The sequence below is a fragment of the Carettochelys insculpta genome, chromosome 4 (assembly GCF_033958435.1).
Source record: "Carettochelys insculpta isolate YL-2023 chromosome 4, ASM3395843v1, whole genome shotgun sequence".
Taxonomy (NCBI): domain Eukaryota; kingdom Metazoa; phylum Chordata; order Testudines; family Carettochelyidae; genus Carettochelys; species Carettochelys insculpta.
Window position 1 is genome coordinate 45,162,554 of NC_134140.1, and position 16,278 is coordinate 45,178,831.

At 43.7% G+C, this 16,278-nt stretch overlaps 1 protein-coding gene across 2 annotated transcripts in view; it reads left to right on the top strand.

The window, feature by feature from the left end:
- Positions 1-16,278, top strand: part of SLC30A9 (solute carrier family 30 member 9) — a 66,266-nt gene that overhangs the window by 17,942 nt on the left and 32,046 nt on the right. For both annotated transcript variants that reach the window (XR_012645350.1, XM_074992689.1), the window contains exons 5-8: positions 2,536-2,628; positions 3,054-3,136; positions 10,596-10,654; positions 11,768-11,835. Coding sequence is in view for 1 of the 2 variants with exons in the window: in XM_074992689.1 (XP_074848790.1) it covers positions 2,536-2,628; positions 3,054-3,136; positions 10,596-10,654; positions 11,768-11,835 (303 nt within the window). In the remaining variant the exon portion in view is untranslated. The remainder of the gene's footprint in view (positions 1-2,535; positions 2,629-3,053; positions 3,137-10,595; positions 10,655-11,767; positions 11,836-16,278) is intronic.

A 16,278-nucleotide genomic window follows, 5' to 3' on the forward strand; every position in this document is an offset into this window, starting at 1 on the left:
TTGGAAGGCAATCTGGGCGAAAGTGATTGTGAAATGATTAAAGTTCATGATCCTGAGGAAAGGTAAGAATGAGAGCTCCAGAGTAGGGACAATAGACTTTTTAAAAACAGATTTCAATAAACTCAGAGTTAAGGTCCCACAGTAAGAAAATGTAAGGGGAATAAGCAGTTCCGAAACCTGGTAGGCTCTAGAAGAGACTGTATGTTAAAGTCACAAAAGAAAACTATTCCAAAACGAAAGAGGAGGAGGAGGAGGAGGAATAGTATGAGGCCAGTTTGATAAGAGGAGCTCTTTAATGACCTGTCAGTGGAAACATGGAAGAAATTCCTAACCATGAGTACAAAAGAGTAGCACAAGCATGTAGAAATCAGATTAAAATCAAAAAGGCTAAAGCACAAAATAAGTTAGACCTAGTAAGGAGCAAAAAGGCAGAAGGAGCAGTTTTATACTTTATGAGCGAGGGATGTTCACGTTTAACTGGTTAACTGGTAAACTTCACTTTGAATGGATTAGGCTTACTGGTTAAGGTTAACTGGTCGGGGCTGGAGCCAAGGCTGGGGTTGCTCCAGCCCCGTGGGGCTGCGGCAGGTGGGGTTCTCCAACTGAGCTGGAGTCGCCCCCATCTGCAGCAGTTCCCAGGAGGAAGTGGCCGGGTGAGGCCTGGGCTTGGCTGGAGCACTGCTGCCTGCAGCATGCAGGAGACCAAGACTGCTCCAGCCCAGCTGGAAGACCCCAGACTGCAGTGCTTTAGGGACCTGGGGTGCTCTGGCCTGAATGGAGTGTCCCTGCCCCTGGCACTCCCAGGGCCCTGGGAGATAGGGACTTCATCTGCAGTGGAGGGCCCCCAGCCATGGTAGTGCTGTGGGCAGAGATGCTACAGCCCACCTCCTTGACAACCTGGTTTAATCGGTTAACCAGTTAAACATAGCATTTAACAGTTAACTACTTAGATGGGATTTTTACATCCCTGTTTAGGAGCAAGAGAAACACAAAGGAAAGCAAAAGTACTTAGACCTGTCCCCACTACCAAGTTTTGTCACCAAAAGCTGCCTTTAGCGACGAAATAGTGTGTTCACACTGCAAGGTGACTTTTATTGGGCATAATGTTTGGCATTTGGTGACAAAAAAACTTCCACGACAAGAAAGACTTTCTTTACCCTTTTTGTTGTCAGTGAAGAGCCAGTATAGATGTTGCTGGCTGTCAACAAACCTGGCTTTTGGGCTCTGCCAGTATCCCTCAATGCCTGCCCTGATTGCTCTGCTCAGTGTTTGGATCTTTGTCACCCTGTAGGCATGCACCCTTTCTCTTTCAAAGGTCTGGGAAATTTCTGACAGCTGAGTGTGCTGCTCTGTTTACGGAACAAAGGAAGAAAATCATTGGAATGTTCCTCTTCTGCCCTGCACTAGGAACAATGTGGCAGGCAGAATGCAGCTGCAAGGGTGGTCTAGATATACTTGCTTTTGCCTCCGTGTGAGGTGGGGTTGACTGGTGAGGGGGAACCTGGGGGATCCACTTGACTCCTCCTCTGGGAAGAGGCTAGTACAACCCCCCTTCCATCCCAGGGCCTGCCTCTCTCCACCCTTGTCTTGCCTCTTCCCCACACTTGCTCCATCCCACGCACTTTTCCCTTCACTCTTCCTCAGAACAGTATGGTCCAGGGGACTAGACAGGCTGGAGGCTGCTGCAGTAATGGGGGGCGGTGTCCAGCAGTGCAACCCCTCCCCGTCTCCTTGCACTTGCCAGAAGCAGAACAATGCAACCTCAGCTTGATCTAGTCCTCTGGCCCGGTCGCTCTGCTTCCCACTGGTGGGTGCACTGTTTCCCTGCTCCCCTCAGTGATGCAGGTGGAGAAGTAGGGTAACTAGGGCTGTATTACTGTGCCTCCCCTGCCATTGCCAGTGACCGTGGCAGGGGATGGATTCTTGCTGTGGGCACCAGCCTCCCCCCTCCTTTCCTACTAGTCCCCCAGATGTCTGGAGATGCTGGCCCTGCTGGTTTGCCACTTCTGCCCACAACACTGGCAGGAAAGGGGCATGTGCACATTCCTGTACTCCTTGCATGTTGTCCTTGGTGTGGGAGAATGGACGTAAATGGCCTTTAACATTTCTGTGATTCTATCAAATGTATTACAATAAAAAGAAGCTGATAGCCAAACAGCAAATAGAGGTTCAGCAACAGGTTTCAATGCCTGTGTTACTGAAAGAGGAGAAAGTGGCCTGCTATTGGGCATAATTGTTAAGGCTTTTTTAAAGCATCATATGACCTCTTAATTTTCATGTAGGTAGCCACTAGAGAGGATTAAGACGGAGTATGGGTTCATTTATCATGCAAAGATTTTCCTTCTTTTATTTGCTAAGGTAGGATATTCCCAGGTTGTTAATATGAGCTTTCCAAGACAAGGAGAAATTTATAGTAGATTTGTAAATATAATAATATCCTTTCTAGGATTAGTATATTTGATATTCATATTGACTTCTTTAAATATAGTATGAAAGTGCGTTTTGTTGCTTCTGTTTGTTTTTATCCTTCAATAGCGATTTAGATCAGCTGAGGAAAATCAGACGACGAAGCCCCCATGAGGACACTGAGGCTTTCACTGTGTTTTTGAGATCAGATGTGGAGACGAAGTAAGAGAATTTTTTAAAAGGCTGCTATTTGGTAATTTGAATTACGTACCTTGGTTTATGCGAGAGAATGGTATACGGTTCAATGGTTAGTTTTATACCGGAAAGGGCAATAGTATTTTCGTTCCCACTCTAAATTCATTTATATGTCCATTGTCATAGTAACTTGATACAGTATATCGGGTTGAAGGGTCACCGTATATCCAAAGAGAAATCTAACTCTCCCTTTAATTACCTAATCTTGTGCAATTAATCCAGACAGATTTCTTCCAGAAGAAATACTGATAAGCCATTATGCTACTCTGCTGTTGATGAAGGCTTGGGTTATGCAGTAACAAACTTTGACATTCCAAGCAAACACTTGTTTTATACAGTATAATGTGTGGAAATCAAAATGATTTCCAAATTGTTGTTTGTATTTTGTGCAGGTCTCTAGAAGTTTGGGGAAGCCCAGAGGCTCTTGCTAGGGAGAGAAAACGACGTAAAGAAGCAGAGATAGAATACAGAGAAAGTACGTGTGTAAAGTTTTCAAAAGTAAACAAAAAAAAAGCTTTATTAATCACCGTTAATTCCAATCTCTTGTTTCTTCATGAGAAACTAAAAAAAATTAACTTCACCCTTGTATGGGTGAAGCATATACCTATGATTTTGTTGTATAGTATGCCTGTGTGAAATGGGTATATTGTTACTGTGAATGCAGGATGTATGTGTGATGTATTTAAGTTAATTTATCCTTGTTTTTGTGGATTAATTTTTAGTTATTGTTAAGCAACCTGAACTAGGGAAGTTTAAAGTTTAACTGGTAAGCCTCACCCCAAATGGATGATGCTTACTGGTTATGGCTAACCAGAGGGAGCTGGAGCAGTGCCCCACCTGCTGTGGGTAGGGGGCTACCTCAGCCCCACAGGGCCCTCTGCGGGCTTGTTGTGGGGGTGGGGGAGACATGTTCCAATGTGGCCAGAGAAGTCCTTGCCTGTGGTGGAACTCTGTCTGGGAGTGGTGCAGGCAAGTGGTGCTCCAGTTTGGCTGGAGTAGCCCTGATCTGCAGAGGCCCTGGGAACGCCATGGGCTGGGGCTGTCCAGCCGAGCTGGATCAGCCCCCAACCATGGGAGGGGTGGACAGAAGGCACTCCAGTCCAGCTGAACAGGAGCAGCCCCTTTGGCCACTCCCCTTACACCATTTAATTGGTTAACCAATTAAACATTAAATGGTTAACCAATTAAATGGGATTTTACACTCCTCAACCCGAATGGGTACTGAGCAAAGTTTTTTTGTTTCTTTTTGAGAATTTACAGCATTGTTCCCCCAACCCCCATTTTCTGCTGTTTAAGCTACTGCCTCAGGATACCTTTATTATCTCTCTTGTAATTTTAGCTAATGCTTGTAAAAGCATGCGTTCTGATGATCCACTATTTCCTTTAAAGCAAAATTGTAGATTTTATTCATAATGTCAGGAAGATTATAACAACGCAGTCACTTCAGTATTCATAAGGGATTCAGGAAGTGGCCAATTAAATTTCTAGCACTTCTTTTGAAGTGATGGTTTCAATTACGAACCTTTAAAATTAGAAGTCTCTTGTAGTTCTTAAATATAATTTTACTCTTAAAAAAAACTGAAAGGAAAACAGGGTCTGATCCTCCAAACATATAGCACCTTTATAATTTAACGTGTAGTCCCAATCGAAGAGAAGAATAGTAAAGTGACTCACGTCTGCAAGTGCTTGTAAAGATTATAAGGGTAGAAACTGCAGGTATTTGAGTCAGATATTGCAACGTTGGATCAAGAGAGTTTAACAACTAGCGAGTGTTTTCAGGTATTAATGTGAAAGCAAGACTCTGAAAATTGACTAAAATCTTAGTGGTACAGGGTGAACCTCTCTAATCCGGAACTCTGTCACCCAGCAAATGCTGTAGTCTGGCGTGATTTTAGTTAGCCAGACGACCACTTATAATGGGTGTGGCCAAGTTTCCTGTGGTTCCTTTAGGTTTGTGTACAGACAGCAGTCCTAGCTCTGTGTTCTGTGCTGTTGTTTAGCTGTGCAGTAAACCCTTGATTTTCTGGTCCCCAATTTAGTGGACTTTGGGAACAGCAAACATCCCCCGTTGCTCCTGAAGCCCAGTGGGGTCTGTAAAGTCCTAAATCCCTCCCCTTCCCTCCCAAAAAACAGGGACTTACCCCTTCCGGGGCTTGGAGGAGTCGCTGCCACCGCCTCCACTGGAGCTACAAGTTGGTTCTCCCGCCAGGGGTGGGGCACGTATTCGGGCAGATGGCACTTGCATACCTGCCCCACCCTGGTGGGAGGGAGCGTGTGGTGGGTCCGGTGGTGGCAGCAGCGCTGCGAGGCGGCCCCTCCAGCTGTGCGGCAGAGTCTGGTGGCTCCTCCGGCAGCGGTGGCTCTGGTGCCTGGCAGGGTGTGTTTTTGTGGGGGTGCTGGCTGGGAGACCAGGGAGAGGCAGTAAACCCTTTCATTTAACACACTTTTGGTAATAACAGGTAGCGCTCCCCCACATTAGTCCGTTAAATGGAGGGTTTACTGTAATTTACTCCCCAGTGTCTTCTAAGAGCCCAGTAAGCAGTGGAAGGCTGCGTCTACACGTGCACGCTACTTCGAAGTAGCGGCAGTAACTTCGAAATAGCGCCCGTCACGTCTACATGTGTTGGGCGCTATTTCGAAGTTGAAATCGACGTTAGGCGGCGAGACGTCGAAGTCGCTAACCCCATGAGCGGATGGGAATAGCGCCCTACTTCGACGTTCAACATCGAAGTAGGGACGTGTAGACGATCCGCGTCCCGCAACATCGAAATAGCGGGGTCCTCCATGGCGGCCATCAGCTGGGGGGTTGAGAGATACTCTCTCTCCAGGCCTTGCGGGGCTCTGTGGTCACCGTGGGCAGCAGCCCTTAGCCCAGGGCTTCTGGCTGCTGCTGCTGCAGCTGGGGGTCCGTGCTGCATATACAGGGTCTGCAACTAGTTGTTGGCTCTGTGTATCTTTCACTGTTTAATGAAAGTGTGTCTGGGAGGGGCCCTTTAAGGGAGCGGCTTGCTGTTGAGTCCGCCCCGTGACCCTGTCTGCAGCTGTGCCTGGCTCCCTTATTTCGATGTGTGCTACTTTGCCGTGTAGACGTTCCCTCGTTGTGCCTATTTCGATGTTGGGCTGAGCAACGTCGAAGTTGAACATCGACGTTGCCAGCCCTGGAGGACGTGTAGACGTTATTCATCGAAATAGCCTATTTCGATGTCGCAACATCGAAATAAGCTATTTCGAAGTTGGGTGCACGTGTAGACGTAGCCGAAGTGTTGATAATGTGCTAGAAAATGTTGACCTCCCGTGGTCTGGCAGATTCTCTCACCTGGCAGTGTTCCTGTCCTGAGGGTGCCGGACAAGAGGGGTTCAGCCTGTAGTGTGCTGTCATACTGGCTCACAATTACTGTATTAGAGCACTGCCCTTTTGAAGTGGGAGCTACCTATCAGTCTGACCAATACTGTCTCATTGTTTCCTTATATTCCCTGTCTGTACCAATCTATCTCTTGTTTTATTCTTAGATAGTGAAGTCTTTTAGGGACATGGATTATCTTTTTTGCTCCTATTATGTACCTAACACAAGGGTGTTCTGATTAATGACCAGGGCTCCAAGCTGCTGTGGTGATATAAGTAAGAATAATATCTTTTATCAGATAGAGCGCTGGTGTAAGAATATGGATTGTGACATTGAGGATTCTGAAGATCCTCACGATCACTCTGGCCCTTTTCTCTAGATGAAAGGGCCAGGACTGCACAAAGGGTTTATAGAAGCTTGGATCTAAACATGGGATGAATCCCCCCCCCACAGCAGTTTTGGGGAGAAACCCATAAGGCTATCTTCCAAGGGCTCTTTTACAAGTACTGAGAGAGAAGTGTGTCGGGGGTGGGGTCAAAGCACACAGAACAGTGGAGATTGTGTGCAGCACTGGGACAGACTGTTATTTGGACCTTATTTGACAGTCGCAGAGCACTATGGATAAGCTGCACTATATGGTGCCTCTTGACTGAAGGCACCCAGCATTATGTAGTGCAGCTTACCTGGGCACAAATCACTGTAGCTATGTCTACACTTGTGTTCCTCTTTCGAAAGAGGCATGCAAATGAAGGACATTGAAAATGCAAACAAGGCAGTGATTTACAGAGCTGGTACCTCAGTTGCATGTTCTCTTCTCAAAAGAGCTTCTTTCGAAAGAAAAAAAATGGAGTGTAGGTGGGGCTCTTTTGAAAGTAAACCCCATCCTCGAAAGAACCCTTCCTGAAACAAAATAGGAAGAAGGGTTCTTTCAGAGATGGGGTTGGTTTACTTTTAAAAGAGCCCCATCTACACTGCTTGCTTTCTTTCAAAAGAAGCTCTTTTAAAAAGAGAATATGCAAATGAGGCACCAGATCTGTAAATCAGTGCCTCATCTGCATTTTTGATTTCCTTCATTTGCAACCCTCTTTCAAAAGAGGAATGCAAGTGTAGACACAGCTTATATAGCCAGCCATGCTTGGGTAGCTTTCACTACGTAGCTTGGCATGCCTGTTAGGTGAGAATCACTGAAGTCAGGCAGCAGGGACTAAAGCTGTAAAACACAAGCAAAAGAAAAGCCACAAAGAAAAATATAGAACACAAAAAAATGATTTTTCACCCTCCTTAGTGGCTTAGTTCCTAAAGACTAGCTCTGCACCAAGCTACTATATCATCTATCCAGTCTCTGTGCAGTCTGCTTCTCCTATTTGAACCATCCATTATGCTGAATACCAGGGTCTTGACTTCTCATTCATCGGTCATTCTGCAAATATGCCTGAACAGCTGTATCTTCCATTGTATAACCTGCTGCAGCAAATTGTCTTTTGCCAGTGTCTTCCTATGAAATTAGTTGTTTGTGACCTACTGCATCCATCTTATTCTCAGGTTCTTTCTATAACAACTCCTCTCAAATACCACTATCCTCTTTGAATCTCTCATTATCATCCATGTCTCACATCAGTACAACATACTGCTGACTACACACAATTTCAAGATGCTCAGGTTCGTTCCCTAAGCTAATCGCTTTGCTTTTCCAGATCCTGTCCATTGCCTTCAAACTCGCTATTCTAATTACTGTTTCCTTCTTACAGCCTAGATCGTGTATCGTCGTGTTTCCCAGATACGTGAACTTATGTTCTCTAGTTCAATTCCATCTATGCTCTTCTTCCTACTTGTTTCCTTTTCTCCAAATACCATCACTTTTGTTTTATCCATGTTCATAATCAATCCATACCACTTCCTTTCCTTGTTTAGCACCTGCACCATTCTCACCAGCTTCTCTTCATCTTCCTTGATGATGATATCATCGGCAAACCCCAGGTTGTTAATTCTCATCCCATGCACCCGTATCTCTTTGCTTCTTCCTTGATCTTGTCCATCACTCTGTCTAGGTGCATGATGAAGATACTCGGCAATATCGAATGTCCTTGTCTCATACCTCTACTTGTTTTAAACCAACATCCTAACTCTGCACATTCTCACTGCTGCCTCTGCATTGTTGTTAATATCATTCAACAACTGTATCTGTCTGGTATCCACTCCATGTGACTTCAACACTGCCCAAGTCACTTTCTGATCTATACTGTCAAATGCCTTCTGAAAGTTGACAAAGCAAGTATAGATGTCTTGTTCTTTTGTTGAGCTTTCTCCACTATCAGTCTTAGTGCCAATATCTGCTGCATGGTACTTCTGTCTTTCCTGAGTTCCACTTGCTCATCCGCTAGACGTTCTTCTATCTGCGATCTCAGTCTCTCCGTCAGTATCCTCGTCAGCACCTTGCCTAGATGACTTGTTAGGGTAATCGTTCTGTAGTTCTTGCACTCCAAAGCACTTCCTTTTTTGTGTATTGCCACTAGCACAGATCTTGTCCATTTGTTAGGTGCCTTCCATTCTTTCCACATTGGCCGTGTCTACACTAGCCCCAAACATGGAAATGGCCATGTAAATGTCCATTTTGAAGTTTACTGTGAAATACATATTCAGCGCCTCATTAGCATGCGGGTGGCCGCGGCACTTCGAAATTGATGCGGCTCATCCCGACGGGGCTCCTTTTCGAAAGGACCCTGCCTACTTCGAAGTCCTCTTATTCCTATGAGCAGATGGGAATAAGGGGACTTCGAAGTAGGCGGGGTCCTTTCGAAAAGGAGTCCCGTCGGGATGAGCCACGCAGTGGCGAGCCGCGTCAATTTCGAAGTGCTGCAGCCGCCTGCATGCTAATGAAGCTCTGAATATGTATTTCAGCCCTTCGTTAGTAAACTTGGAAATGGCCATTTGCATGGCCATTTCGAAGTTTGGGGCTAGTGTAGACACGGCCGGTATATCCATCATCTTTTGAAGCAGCTCTAACTTTCCAGTCACCCACAGCATTCACATGGTTCCACATTGTAATTGGTAATATATGTGTTAGTTGTAATTTTCTTTTGGTAGCCAACTTATTGACACAACCCTCATCACTCAATTGGTATTGCGGACCTTGTTTATCCGGGTGATGTCTGAGCTGGCATCTTTTATCAGTTAGTTGTATTGGCATCAGATTTCATTTGTATTGCTTTACGATCAGTGCATCGACACTTATCTGACCAACGTTGCTCCTTTATCCAGGCTTGGGATTGCCATGAAACCCCAGAGGCTTCATGGCGGAGTTTCAACACTCCTGATGGCTGGTGATAAGACAGCTACAGGAGTTTGGAGAGCTGTGACAAGAGCGAAGAGCTCAACATCTGTATTCCAGACTTTGTCTTGCTTCATTTGGCTTTGGAGCAAGAACTTCTTCACAGGAAGACAGACCAGGGCTTCAAAAGCTTCTTGGTATTTAGGAGATTTCATCACATTCACAACAGTAGCCTTGACTACAGTGTAGTAGTTTTCAGACAATGCAGACTGAGGGTCTGGTTTGGACCGGGTGTTGGGTGTTAACCAGTATTTCATCTCCTCTCTCTGCATTTTCCTGTGAAATAAATGAAAATGATAAAGAGTGCAAACAGTCATTTCTTTGTGTTTTATATTTTTCTTCATGGTTTTTCTTTTGCTTAGGTTTTATGGCTTACGTCCCTGCTGCCTAACTTTAGGATTCTTACTAAGCAGACATGATAAACCATATAGTGAAAACTACCCAGGCATGGCTAGCTATGTAGTAATTTGTGCCTGGGTAAGATGCACTGTATAGTGCTAAGTGCCTTCAGTCACGAGGTACTATATAGTGCAGCTTACCTGTAGTGTCTTGCCATTTTTGAAGGTTTAATAAGTTGAAATAATGGATAACAGAGAGTAACTCTAACAGTGATAATTTCAAATAAAAAATTTGGTTTTAAAATTTAAGTGATCAACTGTTCAGAAACATCTGCTCCTCTACAATTGGTGGTGGAATGAAAATTTCATACCTTCAATGGCTTTTCCTATGCATCCATTGCACGGTCTATGCCTGACTTCAGTTTTCAGGAAACACACACTATGTAGTGAAAGTTGGCCAACTTTAGTCATTCTCACCCAGGTGAAAGTCACTAAATTTAGTGTATGTTGCCTGGGTGAGGAGCACTATATAGAGTTTGCTACCAGTTTGGTGCCTCCTACAACCCACTTCCCCTAGGGTTCTCTGTTCTTTGCTAGGGACTGCAAAATTGGTTTAGTACAATCTATAGCCCCCTTCTTCTTGGACTTCAGATTTGTGACAAATAATTTACATTTAAGGATGAGATTCTGTATGTCATCTCTGAAATGTGCCACAGGCAATGTGGTGAACATTTACTATATTATAATTGGGTTCTGTTACGAAATTAGGATCCTTGAAGAAGTTTAAATTTGACCAGAGTTCCTTGTTCAACATAAATGCATTGGTGTGCAATAGAAAACTTACTGAGTTGTGTGAAGTGAAGAACTCCTGAAATTATTTTCAACTGTTAAGTGCTGTATGTAACTAGAGTTGTCTTATTGCAGATCTGTTTAGAAACCAAAAACTGTTAAAGGAGTACAAAGATTTTCTTGGGAATACTAAGGTATTTAATTCATTAATACTAAGGTGTTTAATTCCTTTTGACAATTCACTGTTACAGTATGCATGTGCTACTTAGAGCACATTTCTGAGGAAATTTGGGGGGAAAACGTGTAGATGGCTTTCCAAGATTTTATTGCAAGTTATAAATGCTCACATACAGGCATTTTGTATGACTGTGATAGTAATACAGTCTTAAACTTTTAAAATACTACAGGTTGAACCACTGTGATCCAGAATTGTCCTGTCTGGCAAACTCCATAATTTATCCCAAATGTCATCTAAGAGCCCAGTAAGCAGTGGAAGTGTTGGTAATGTGCTAGAAAATATTGACCTCCTGTCACTGGTCAGGTCCTGAGGGTGCCAGACAAGAGAGGTTCAACCTGTATTTAAATTGATTTTGAAATGATTGTAGTATGGCCCTTTTGTAAGAGCTTGGTTTGTGGATCTCTTTCCTCAGATTTCTAATCACAGTTTCCCTGTGATTCTACCCAAGGCCTGTGGCAACTTGCTAGATGTGTACAGTACACAAAGTTAATTACATAAAATCAAATTTGTTGCTTTTTTCCGTTTCCTTTTCCCTGCGTCTATTTGAACTAATCTCCTCAGGCTGTTTTGGCTTTCTTGCTTCCCTCTCCCCAAGCAACCTAGTTGAGAGACCTTTTAACTCCAGTGTTGTTGGGTGACTCCTGACACTTATTTCTGATGCATTTTGGTTCCTCTCATCACTCTGTTTATGGTTGCAGTGTCCCCTGGTGGAGGCTGCTATGCTTGTTTAAACACCTAAACAGACAGTGTAGGAATAGCTCTGGCGCTGAAAAGTAGTAATATCACATGGATAACCAATGCCCCAGTTTGCAAACTTCTGCACAAAAGCTGGGTATCTTAGTTATATATGAGACCAAATTATAAATCTAGTGATCTGTCCATAATAAATTTCTGGATTATGCAGAGCTATACCTCAACTGTTATGGGAATTCTAGTACTACCTGATATCGTAGATGTTGTGTGCGGTATACAGTAGACTACAGATAGTTTTCTAAAAACCAGGTTTAAGCTCTATTACCATTTAATTGTTTAACAATTTCTTTTAGCATTCTCTCATTTCTGTCTACAGCCACGTTCCAGCACAGCCTCTATGCTGCTCAAGGGACCAGGAAAGGTGGTGATGGTTGCTATTTGCATGTAAGTTTTAAAAAGTAAATGCTTTGTAAATAGAAGAGTATATCCTAGAAATGGAAATAATCTGTATATTTGTTACAAGTAGTTGTGTTCTCTGCAGTTGTGCAGCAATGAAATTTGCCGAGACACCCATCTTTTGTCACAGCTGTGAGACCTAGAAAACCTGCTTTTACTTAAAGAAAGTAAGGGATTTTTTTTTAAAAGGGTGCCTAAAATTAGGCTCTAAATCTATATTTAGGTACTAGTTAAATAAATGGCACGATTGTACATTCATCTGTATTTTGAGATCAGAGAGACTTGTTCCTGCCTTGATCAAAGAGAGGATAGTCTTTTGAAGCTGGTCAGCTAAACAGTAAATGATTAAAGTTACAACCAAAATTCTTGAAGGTGAATGGCATAAGCAGCACTTTCTACTGTTGCATCATGTATGAAGAGGGCTTCAAGTCTTTTAAACAAGATTTTATTTATGTAAACTAAGAAATGTCAGTTTTTGACTTCTCAGCTTTTGCCCGGAGAGTTTTCTTAAAGTTCTGATGATTGGGAAATACCTCTGAATATTTTTACAGCTCTTTCTGCTTTTTGTTCAGTAAAAAGGTTCAAGAAATGAATTTGACGGAAAATTGTTCTTTGCTATCGCTCAAGAGGTAGTTAACCATTCTGAGGCTAAGTCTAGACTAGAGGGTTTTGTCAACAAAGCCCATAGGGTGTCCAGATTCTCAAGGGTGTTGGGGTGTGTGCGCACGCCGGGGGAGGGATAGCTGAGTAGTTTGAGCACTGGCCTGCTAAACCCAGGGTTGTGAGTTAAATCCTTGAGGAGGCCATTTAGGGGTCTGGGACAAATAGATTTAAAAAAAGAAAAAATCTGTCAAGGATTGTGCTTGTTCCTGCCAACGGGGTCGGGGGGACTGGACTCAGTGACCTCACGAGGTCATTTCCAGCTCTGGCTGTGGCCACAGTTGGCCAAAACTTTGAAATGGCCATGCTAATGGCTAAATCGAAGAATACTAATGAGTCACTGAGGGGAATAAGGGGATTTCAAAATGCGTGGGGTCCTTTCAAAAAGGAAGTGTTGCGGCCGGAAGTGTGCTAATGCCAATGAGGCGCTGAATATTCTATTCAGCGCCTCATTAATATTCTTCGATTTGGCCATTAGCATGGCCATTTTGAAGTTTTCGCGAAGTGTGGCCACAGCCTATGAGATATGTTCTGTTGTCAATGAGTTGACAGAATGCAGCATGTTTGTTAACAGGTGTACCCTGCTCACCACGAGAGAGAACACTTGTCAACAGAAATCTGTCAATAAAAAGCCAGTCTGGACGTTCTAGGGAGCCTTCTCTTGACAGAAAGGGCTTCTGGGACAATGGGCAACCCTGTCTGCTGCGCTGCCGGTTTGCTGTTTTGCCAATAGAGCAGCTGGGCAGTCCGGCTGCTCTCTGTCAACATATCAGAGGGGTAGCCACGTTAGTCTGTATCCGTACAAAAGAGAAGCCCTGTGGCACTTTATAGACTGACAGATTTTTTGGATCATAAGCTTTCATGGGCAAAGACCTACTTCCTCAGATGCATGTAGTCTGGCCACGATCTGTTGACAGAAGTTTTGTTGGAAGATGCCTTCCCACAAAAACTTCTGCTAACAAATCTCTCTAGTTTAGACATAGCCTGAGTGTTGAGTTTATTCTGTTAACATAGTGCATTCCATTGTACATTTATGCTCCCTCCCTTCCTCTGCAGGTTAGGGGTCTGCACTGGGTGGGAGAGAGAGATACTGAGCAGATGATAAGGCTACATGCATCCTCCTTTCTCCAGTCCTCAAGCGAATCCCTGAGAAAATAGAGTAAAACGTCTCATTTTTATGTGGTATTCTTTCAGAGCATTATGAGCTGCAGTGACTGGGAGAACCAGGTCATTTGTCAGGGATGTGGGTGATGGGGTGCCATCAACTAAAATCAGTGCAGAAGCACAGTGCCTTTGGGATGACTCTGAGACTCAGCAATACTTGGGTGACAAACCTTGTCGCTCACTTGACAAGAGCAAACTCTTCCCCTCACCCCCAAGTAGAGTGGTGAATTATGTTCTTTACACAGATTTTTTTCTTTTCTGTGCCCCATCTAGTAGTTTTTACCATGGGCTGGGATATTCTGCCCCAATTTAATATTTTACATTGTGGGAAAATAAGTGGAGAGAATGCAGTACAACTACATTCCTGAACCTCAAACAGTTGGTTATAACTGTTACCTACAGCCCCAACTCAAACCATTGCAACGCATCATTAAAGACCTACATCCTATCCTAAATCAGGGTGCCACACTCCAGAAGGCGCTGGGTGACAGGGCTGTTCTCTCCTATCGACAACCTCCCAACCTTATGAGGAGTCTCACTAGCAACCACGGACTATACCACAATAATGCTAATCCTGGAACTTTTCCTTGCAATAAGCCCTGCTGCCAACTTTGTCCACCTGTCTATTCTGGAGATACCATCACTGGACCTAACCATGTTGTTCACAGAATCACAGGCACATTCTCCTGTTCCTCAACTAACATCATATATGCTATCATGTGCCAACAATGCCCACGCACCATGTATATAGGACAGGCTGCAAACACTCTTCAACAAAGAATGAATGGACACAAAACAGACATCAAAATACTCCAAACACACAAACCTGTCAGACAGCACTTTAAGGAGTGGGCCATTCTGTTAATGACCTGAAGGTCTGCCTTTTACTGAAAAGGAACTTTAACAACTGTTTACAGAGGGAATGCTCAGAACTGTAATTTATATTCAAATTAAACACATTAACACGAGGTTTGAACTGGGACAGCAATTACCTGGCCCTTTGTAAGGACTCTTTTACATGCTTGGTTTTATCTAGCTCTTAACTTCCCAACCCCACACCCACCTCCTGCCGCCCCTCTGCTCTTGTGATTTGCCAACCTTGGTAACAATTTTTCTGATTTGTCAGCCTTGATTTAAAAAAAATTTTTTTGGACCTCTGTGCTTTATATATGGAGTCTGTTCTGGTATGGCTATGATCTGAAGAAGTGGGTCTGTCCCACAAAAGCTCATCACTTAATAAACTATTTTGTTAGGCTTTAAAGTGCTACATGGCTGCTTTTTTGTTTTGAGAAGGTTATAACTGTGCACAGACAGAGCAAGCCAAAGCTGTATTTCAAGATCTATTAGAGAAATACAGCGGGGGGGGGGGGGAATCGATATTTGTGAAATAGAACAAATATTAAGGATATACATTTTTCATTATGTGGCTTTATAGAGGTTATTATACTGTCATGCTAACACTGTTACAATGGAATGTCTAAGATAATATTTGCAGTGGTTTATATTATAACTTTTCCAAAATCTTACCAATTAGGATGAAATACATCGTATTTGTTCTTATTATAGAAGCTAATATTAGATAATCTGAAAATTCCTTCATCTTTCCAGCACTGAAAAACATAAATTTTATTTGAAAGATGTTCAGGTGCATTATTATACTGCAGTTCATTCGACGTTACTCCATGTAGTACCTTATGAAGGTTTAAAAGATTGAGACACAAATCATGAACAAGTGAAAGCCAGTGATGTAGTGTTATGTTTTTCTTATACTTTGTGTGGTTTTCTAGCCAAGTGCATATGGTGCTGGATAGCTATACACAAACCAGACAGTTCTTGATGTTTGTGACATTTTGCGGTTCAGCCCAGGCTAGTAAGGGGTTGTGCAACTGGGTATGCTTCAACTCTGGGTTCCCTAAATGTTCTGTGCACTGACACCAAAAGCCAGTATAAACGCAAACAGGTTGGAACCTGGCTTCTGCCATCCATTTATTGTTTGCAGAACGAGCCCCAGCATTTCTGGAGTCCTGAATTTCTCCCCAGCTGTCATCCTGGCTCTCAGAGGGGCGGGGTCAGTTTCCCAGCTCTGAAAGTGGAGAGGAGCCGGGAATCAGGCTGCTGCCCGGTTTCGAGTTCTTCGCTGGTCCCGGGACTGGGAAACTGCTCCTGTCAGGGGTGGCAGCCAAGTGTCAGGCTGCTGCTCCTGACAGGAGCAAGAAAACCCTCCTGTCAGAGGCGGCCTGACATTCAGCTGCCCCCCATGAGAGGAGTGGTTTCCTGCTTCTGTTGGGTGGCAGTTGTGTTTCTAGTGGCTAAGACCAAACATAAATATAGTCTTTGTTTAATGTAGTTTCCTCACCAGTCTTACTTTTCCAGAAATGGGAAGATGCTGCTTGTTTTTCTTGTTTTCTCAGGTGAAGGGTAAGTAAAGGATTCTCTGTCCCTCTCTTTGTCGTGCAGTAAAACTTTGAAAAGTGTCACTCTTTCAAAGTTCATTGAACCCGACTATGAGAGACAGGAAGGTTTCTTAGGGTTGCCATTTCTATCCCTCGTATTGCAATTGGTAAATGATTACAGCCCTGCAAATATGCGGATATCCATGGGCCATAT